Source organism: Sardina pilchardus, chromosome 2 (genome assembly GCF_963854185.1).
Source record: "Sardina pilchardus chromosome 2, fSarPil1.1, whole genome shotgun sequence".
NCBI lineage: Eukaryota > Metazoa > Chordata > Actinopteri > Clupeiformes > Clupeidae > Sardina > Sardina pilchardus.
Window position 1 is genome coordinate 33,732,681 of NC_084995.1, and position 9,617 is coordinate 33,742,297.

Here is a 9,617-nt window from a genome sequence, read left to right on the forward strand (position 1 = left end):
TAGAAAACTAGCTAAATGTTCGCACCTGATTTCGGTAGACTGCATTTACATTATCGACAATGCACCAAACAAACGGTCCAAACACACTGGGGTCCGACTCTGGACCAAATGGTCAAATGTGAATGTGACAAAAAATCACAGGCTGAAATTCACAAATAATACTATATACCTTATGCCTTGAAACAAAATCTTCAAGTTTTTTTTTGTTATGTGGTGAAGTTGCAAGGTGGGATTTTGTTGGGTGATCACTGGTAGTGTGACTCCTGGATATAAGATAATCTTTGGGAAGGGAACCAAACTTACCATACAATCAAGTAAGTCATGCAAATTGTAAAAATATGATGGGTGATAATTTGAAGTCTAAGAAGTACAGTTCTATGATAATGAATGATAAAGAACAGTTGATCACATCGGTTATTCAAGGATAGTTTGTGAATGTCTATACTCATGTCTATACTAGTGTCTGGAAACAATATCGGTCTTACCTTTCAAATATCTGGTGTCTGACCTGGGGATCCATCTAATATACAAAAAGGCCAATTTATTATACCAGATGTTCTACGGTAGTTGCATATCAAGGATTTCACATTTCAAACATAAGCATATGTGTCTTAACCAACACGTAGCAATATGTTTAAGTCTAATTACAAAACCTTAACTTCTTCTCACATCTTGAAAAAGCTCTTGCCACATAATGTTTTTAATTACTAATGGCATGAAATAGTTGCACAATACATACTTTGAGAGGTAGCCTTCTGCTACCTGAATATCTATTTGTTTCTGCTGTATAGTGTGACACTGTGTGAATAGCTATGACAAACTTATATTTGGCCTTGGGACACGATTTGTTGTTAATTCCAGTAAGTTGAAAGTTTGATTTCTTCTTCAGTGTGTTTTGAATCTGAATTGCTGAAAAAAAAAACCATCCAAGCATGAAGTAGGCTAGTTGAAATCATATTATGCCCATAACTGTTTGTGACAGTTAGTTATTGATCTAGGTCCAGGTACTGTGTGTCTGCTAACCAGAAGCTAATTTTTGCAACTGGGACGAAAGTAACAGTCCAGCCAAGTGAGTAAAATAGGTGATAATTTAAAGTCCAAGAAGCATAGTTTTATGATAATGAATGATAAAGAGCAGTTGATTACATTAGCTATGCAAGGATAACTTGTGAATACTATCTTAATATGGGAAAACAATATCTTGCCTATTATTCCAAATCTCCTAGTTGCAGACAGGGGGGAAACATAAAATGGATATGACATTTCAAATGTAAGCATGTAGACAAATGTCATCAAGTCGAAATAGTGTTATTATTTTCTAAATGAAAATGTGACAATATGTTTTAGTCTCTTTTCTGAACATTACATCTTGCTAAAATTCTTATTACATCTTGAACAAAGCTCTTGCCACATAATGTTTTTGATTACTAATGGCATGAAATAGTTGTACAATCACACACTTTGAGAGGTAGCCTTCTGCTACCGGGATATCCATTTGTTTCTGCTGTATAGTATGACACTGTGTGAATAACTATGGCAAGTTTACATTTGGACTTGGGACAAGAGTTGTTGTTAATTCCAGTAAGTTCAAGGGTTTGATTTCTTCCTCGGCATGTTTTAAATATTAGAACCGTTCCAGTTCTAATACATCATTTGGTGTATAAGAGAAAATATAAATTGTAATGCTATATTCATTGTATTTCTAATGTTGAGGAAATTGGCATGGCAACCAATGTTGTAGATGCATGACTTATACACTTATACTTATGTGAAATATAACATAACAGTAGCCTAATGTAGACTGTAATATTGCTGGGAAGCTTAATCATTATAGGTCGCCACATTGTGTGTCTCTTAGCCAGAAGCTTATTTTCGGAATGGGAACTAAGTTAATAGTTCAGCTGCGTAAGTAACTTGTACACTGCATAATATCTACAAAATAGCCATTTCCTGAATTTCTAAATTGAGGATGTATCGTTTGAAACACATATAGACCATATTTTTCCATAAATGCGATAGCAAGCAGTATTTGATGACCCAAGTAGTCCTTCATAAAGTATTAAAGGGTAGTGATATCATAACCATGTAATATAAGTAATTATGTAATTACTTTTTCAGAAGTGTATGAATTCTTGATATGACCTGAGCGCGGATAGTGTTTATACCCAGGTTTATTAACCACAGCAGATGTATGACTACAACTGGGATTAGAGTATAATTTTTTGGATCTGGAACGACGTAAAATGTTAAGCGAGTAGTGGTTCTTGCTTTTAAAGTATGTTTTTGTGATAAGATCAAATATCAAATAATTTTTGGACCAGCTTTTTAAAAAGTAATTGATGAGGTACAGTCTAAGAGACTTCTCTTTGCTGACCTGTTTGTTTTTGCCGAGTGGTTTGACACAGTGTGAATGACTACAACAAGCTTATATTTGGACAAGGGACAAGAGTTATGATCAATTTAAGTGAGTACTGAGTAGAAGGTTTAATGTCATTCTTAGAAATATGAACCAGTTTGGGAATTGATCAAAAACAACTAAGCATGAAGTAGCTTGTTTCAATTGATTAAAATAATAGTGACAAAATTTTAGGCTGAAGTTCACAAACTATACTATATATGATTTGAAGCACAATGTTAAATTATTTGTATGTTAAAGAACGTAACCTTTTATTAGTGGTACAGTTGCAAGGTGGGATTTTGTTGGGTGATCTCTGGCAGTGTGACTACTGGATATAAGATAATCTTTGGGAAGGGAACTAAACTTACCATACAATCAAGTAAGTCATGCAAATTGCGAAAATATGATATAGATGATAAATTGGACAAAGTCCAAGAATAATAGATTGATGATAATTAATGATAAAGAACAGTTGATTACATTGGTTATGCAAGGATAACTTGTGAATATGCTGTCTTAATGTCTGGAAACAATATCTGTCTTGCCTTTCAAATATCTGGTGTCTGACCTGGGGATCCATATACAAAAAGACTAATTTATACCAAATGTTCTAGTTGCATAAAATGGATTTCACATTTCAAACATGAGCATATTGCTACATGTTCATTAAAGCACATAATCTAATTTCAAAACATCACATCATGTTAAACTTCGTGTTTCCTCTTGAAAAAGCTCTTGCCACATAATGGTTTTGATTACTAATGGCATTTGATAGTTGTATAATCACACACTTTGAGAGGTAGCCTTCTGCTACCTGGATATCCATTTGTTTCTGCTGTATAGTATGACACTGTGTGAATAACTATGACAAACTTATATTTGGACTTGGGACAAGAGTTGTTGTTAATTCCAGTAAGTTGAAAGTTTTATTTCTTCTTCGGAGTGTTTTAAATATTAGAACCGATGCAGTTCAAATACAGAGTTTGGTGTATACGAGAAAATATAAATAGTGCTAACGTCATTGTATTCCTAATGTTTACTACTATTGTCAATATATGAACAATAATAATATCTTTCAGCATAAATGAAACATCCCTGAGTATTATGGCATCCAATATTGTAGATACATGACATACAAACATTCACTTGAAAATATGTGAAACGTAGCAATAGCCTGATAAAGACTGTTATGAGACCGCCAAGAAGCTTTATCATTATAGGTCGCAGCATTGTGTGTCTCTTAGCCAGAAGCTTATTTTTGGAATGGGGACTAAGTTAATAGTTCAGCTACGTAAGTAACTTGTAATGCACTGTACAATGTCTATAAAATAAAAAAAAATCACAATATTTGTGAAGTTAAAAAATAATACACACTTATGGTGACATCTATTGTGAATAATAATTTAATATCATCTTCTACATTAGGCCTTTATATGAGTAAACTGTATCATACAGTGCATAAAATGTTTTGGGTTTTTTTTGTTTTTTTTTGTCCATGGATATAAACATGAACAGCTAAAATGAGAATGGGAAGAAATATGTCCCACTGTTTTAACATGTGTGCCATATATATTTGCTTTACGTTAAGATAGTAGCCTAAGCTATCTGTGTAGGAGGTTAAGTTTTAGATGTTTGGTCAATGGCTGTGTGACTTCTGGATTTAAGATATTCTTTGGGAGTGGAACCAAACTTACTATAGAACCTAGTAAGTCAACATTTGTGCAAGAAAGGATCTCTGTAGCCAACCAAATAATCAACACCCCAAGTATTGATTGAGATGTTCTTGCATTGATCAATTTATCATACTACTGAGTTCTAATCATGAACACTTGAAAAAAGGCCACATTTTCTAGACAAAGATAGACTTCAGTGTGAATACAAAAGATGTTTCAAATTTCAATACTTTTTGATCAGTGACAAAGTGTAGTGTGACTACTAGTATTACCAATACGCTAATTTTCGGATTGGGAACAAGGCTAACAGTTGCTAGTGGTGAGTATCACTTGTTTTCATTTAAAATTCTAATGAAATTAAATCAAACACAAATGTTTCTTCTCTTTAAAACAAACAGACAACATGTAACATTGGAATATCGTAATGTACAGTATAAACTATTGATTTCGTTTTTTAATTATATTTTAATAACAATGATCCATATCACTATCTATATCGATATCTATCGCTACAGTACATAAACATAACATAAATATTAAGACCTGAACATACAGTAGTGTTACATCATATTGTAGTTAGAAAAAATCTGGGTTCAGTAGGCTATACTTACAGAGTAACTGCTATAATTTAGCATGTTGTGTGACTGGCAGTGGTTACAAGATCATTTTTGGTTTAGGAGCACAACTTGTTATTGAAACCAGTGAGTATTACTACAGCTGTTGTCAATCTGTACAAAGTGTTTTGTCAATTTTGATAACTGCACAATTGCTAAACATGCAGTGTTGAAATTGTGGATGTCAACACTGTGTGTAAAAACTGTTTTTATGGAATCAGTAAATCAGTAATTATTCAGTATAAAAGTTGTTCAAGAGATAAATATGGAAATATTGAGACGGAAAGACTAAGTGAAATTGGTGTCATTAGATAAATAGGAAGTATTGAGTAATGATTGTTTGTTAGCCTGACTGACAAAGCGTATAGGACCAATTATTATGCTTTTAATGCTACATTGTCGGCGAAAATGTAGAATCCATCCAGTTCTGAAACTATAGCTACAGTACACACTCGTTATGAAATGCAGAGCAATATAGTGAGACAGTGTGTGAAAAGTGAAAGATGTACAAGTGAAAAAAAAGACCAGACAAATAATGTTTGTAGTGTACTGTAGTACAGCGTAGTATAATTAAATGCATGACTTCAGGGATACCTTATTTCAGGTTTTGCATAAATCGACACTTGTATGCTAAGCAGCACATAGGGTCAGTAGGTTATCATTCACATCATAAGCATAGTGTGACTTCAACTGGATTTAGCAACATTGACAATTGATGATAGTGAGTATCTGTTCCCTTTACCAGTTCAGTGGTTTGCTTAGAATCCATAAATATGTGACAAATCATTTTTCATTACACATTCAAACAAGTAATTTTGGCACCAAATTATTAATTTAAGAGTGGGAATCCATTGGTATTTAATGACTGATTTGTACCATTTTGTTGTGAGGAAACATTCACCAGACTTCGTACAGGCTTTCTCCAATAGGAATATTTGTGAAAGTGAAAACCCTTACAAAAACATATTACTTTGTGTTGTCTTTTTGTCAGGTACACTGGTTGAATGCATAGACAGAAAGTTGTCACAGAAACTATCAATGGCGGAAACTATCAGTGATCTCTTTGATCTATGTTGAATTGACATGACCCTTACTATAAACATGTTTTAGTAAATGATTTCTAGAAATGCATTTTGGAAAAAGTACTGCAAGTGTTGTGGACATTTCGTCTAAAGCTAGTGTGGTGTCTACACAAAAAGCATGCAAAAAACTTCCAAAAGCTTGCTAGCATGCTAAGTGGTGTCTTTTAGTGATATCATGCTCTGGATGCTTTTCTTACCATGACCAAATTGCATCGGGAGGACTAAGACTTTTTGATTAACATATATTGTTTTGTGTGTGTTCTTTCTTTTAAAGGGGAAAAGAGGGATCCAACATACTATGAGCTGGAAAAAGACAAAAAGAAAGCCTGCCTGGCCACTGACTTCAGTTCTCATAATGCAACTGACGAGGAGACCCCTTTCAGTAAAACGAAAACGACAATAAATGCCAATCGTATTGAGGGGGACAAGTTCTATAGCAAGGCTGTCATCATGTTAGAGAATGACAAATGCCCCTATACAGGTATAGTGCATTTTGGATTTACTCAACCAATCACCTTGAAAGGCTAACAATCCTAAAACATTAATATCAGATAATAAATCACACTTGTATTACTTTGAAGTAATCATATTTGCATTGTTCCTCTAGGATCCAATACTTGTGAAGGTGAATCAGGTGGAGAAATTGAACCAGGTATGTTAAAATAATTATGTTATTGAATCTTAAATAATGTATTAAACTGTTTATCGTTACCTAGCCTTGTGTTTATAGTCAGTCACAGCCATGGGGATATCTTTTAAGCCCAACACCCTTTTTTACTTAAATTTACACTAATTCAATGGTTTCAGTACATCAAGTGTAAACATTGATATGGAATGAAAGCATTGGTTGATGTTGGAAAATCAGATTTTCAGATTTCAGATTACAGTATGTAAAGGAGAAATGTCTGATTAGTGGTTTAAGAAGAAAGCTAGATTAGATCAAGTCACTTTGATCATATTTGTATTAATAATGTATTTTTGTTTTCTAGATGAAAAGTTGAACTTTTTGTCGCTGAGTGTTCTGGGTCTGAGAATCCTCTTCCTGAAAACCATTGTGTTCAACGTTCTGATGACTGTCCGGGTCTGGATGAGGTAAAGGATTACTGCTTAGTCAATACGGAGGCCAGGAGGTGTCATTGCAAGATATTTTTTAATAGTGAGAGAATGTGGCCTCATTTTATTCAATTGTTTTCTCATTTTGCTAAATTGTGGTGTCATTTTACTAGATTGTGCGCACAATTTACTATATTGTGTGCTCGTTTGACTACGTAGTGTGCCATTTTACTAGATTGTGCGCTGAATTGAGTAAATTTGTGTGCACATTTTACTGTAATGTACGTGCATATTTTACTACATTGTTTACTAAAACGTTTTACATTTACATTTTACAATTATTTGAATTGAAATGAGAGCATGAGTTAGTAAAATGTGCGCACAATTGAGTGAGTGGGTAAAGCCCCTTGGTAAAATAAGTGCACATTTTCTGGATATACACAAAACATATCTTGCAGTGACATCTCCGAGGACAAACATGAATTGTCTGTTTATTTTTATTATATACAGTATTAGTTATATTACTATATTACTAACATGTTTGTTTGTTTGTCTATGTCTTTCTACAGATAGTCATGTCTGTGACTAGGGAGGAAAATTGGTCTACCCGAGTTGCCTGAATCATGTGCGATTGGATCACACACACACACACACACACACACACACACACACACACACACACACACACATATACACACAAATCTTGACTGTATACAATGCTTTGTATTATTCTGACTAGAACGTTCATTCATTCATTCATTCATTTAACAAATACAGTTGACTGAAACTAAACATTTTGATGAAACAGTTTTTATTATAAATTTTTGGAGTGCATGACATAATTATGCCATGTCATTATACAGAATGACTTCCGTATCTGTACATGTTAATCTACTTCAAACGATTAGTTCTGTAATGCATACTATACACCTAACTGTTCAATTATGTGTTAAGCCTGATTGTGTGTGGATTTATGTCTGCAATTTTCCTTACCAGTGTTTTAATCACAGAATGGCTATAATTACTTGCTTAATTGTAAAGCATGAGTGAGTTACTTTTTTAATTGTACTACACAGATATTTTATTTCAGTAGTGAAAAACAGGTTTTTCGCTTCAATATATTGTATATACTGACTCCTGGATAATCATGTATGTCTGTAAGATATTTTGTTGAAAATAAAATAAATGAATAAATCATGAATATAGATTTTTTTTTTCAGTTTCTTCAAATATGATTGCTGCGAAATACAGTATATATTTTAATTATTATTTTTAAAACTTACCATCGTTATACAGTACTGTGCTAGGATCGTGATCATAATGACGATTATTAAGCAGTTTGGATGATATGCCCCAAACTATACTGTACAACAGTTTCAACTGAAAATGGTACCTGCAGTTTAGGAGATGGAAGTGTACGGGTCCAAAATAAATCTTAACATTCACATTTTTAACATTTGATAATGGCATGACAAGCGTAGTGCCCCACTTTGGGTGATTTGTGTCATACTTGGCACATAACATCTATTTGTTATGATGAATTAGCCTGTGAGGTTTCCTTGAGGATCAGCCATTTCCAATGATATCTTGAATCAGAATCAGAATCAGCTTTGTTGGCCAAGTTTGCGTAAACAAACAAGTAATTTGACTCCGCTTAATCTTTGATCTCAAGGTTAAGTACAACACTCAAACAAATAAAACATAAAATAATAAAATTAACAGTAAGAATAGAATGAAGAACAGTAGAATAGGGCTATGTATACAAATAAATGAGCACATTTGCAAATGAATAGACACTATAGGTGGGGTAGGGTGATGCAATTGTCCAGAGGGGGGAGTATGGCTGGGAATGTCCACCTCCTTATTGTCCCTGTCAGGGTTGCTATGGTCGTGGACACCTCAACAGGTGCAAGCAAGATGCAATATACAATTGAAACACGTGCATGGTGCAATGCACGTGCATCAGGTCCAATGATCCTCTCTGTAGCTCTAATTGTCCATTGCAGTCTGGCCCTGTCCCATTTAGTTGACCCAAACCAGAGAGTGATTGAGGTGCAGATGACAGACTGAATGATGGCTGAGCAGGAAGTGTACACGGACTCCTTAGGCAGGTTAAACTTCCTTAGCTGTCTCAGGAAGTAGGCAGAGTAAGTAACCTCTGCTGGGCCTTTTTCTGGATAGCGTCAATGTGGGGGGGGGGGGGGGGGGGGTTAAGCTCCAGGTGGTTCTGACTGCACCACTGGACCAGCTGCTCCACCTCCTGCCTGTAAGCAGACTCATCACCATCCTGGATCAAACCAATTATGGTGGTGTCATCCGCAAACTTCAGGAGTTTTACGGATGGGCTCTTTGAGGTGCAGTCATTAGTGTAGTGGGAGAAGAGCAGCGGGGAAAGGACACACCCCTGTGGGGCGCCTGTGCTGATGGACGGGGTTTTGGATGAGAACCTTCCCAGTCTGCCATGCTGCTGCCTGTCAGTCAGAAAGCTGATGATCCACTGACAGGTAGAGGCAGGCATTGACAACTAGGTAAGCTTCTGATATAGGAGTTCAGGCATGATGGTGTTGAACGCCGAGCTGAAGTCCACAAACAGGATCCTGGCATATGTCCCTGAGGAGTCGAGGTGGTGCAGAATGAATCGCAGTTCCATATTGACTGCTGACACTTGATTGGCTGTATCCTCCTGAGACCCGGCAATTCATTTTTGTCCTCTGTAGGGGACATCAGTCTAAGTCTTGTAAATGAAATACCATTCATGCCAAATATTTCAATCCTTTTGTACTCTCAAGAGGACATC

The 9,617-nt window shown here is 35.2% G+C and overlaps 1 gene segment (V, D, J or C); it reads left to right on the plus strand.

The window, feature by feature from the left end:
• Window positions 1-8,021, plus strand: part of LOC134071217 (T cell receptor alpha chain constant-like) — a 56,766-nt gene extending 48,745 nt beyond the window's left edge. The window contains 4 exon segments of the C gene segment in view: window positions 6,042-6,248; window positions 6,375-6,419; window positions 6,757-6,859; window positions 7,390-8,021. Of these exon segments, the coding sequence occupies window positions 6,042-6,248; window positions 6,375-6,419; window positions 6,757-6,859; window positions 7,390-7,393 (359 nt within the window).
• The last annotated feature ends 1,596 nt before the right edge of the window (window positions 8,022-9,617 follow it).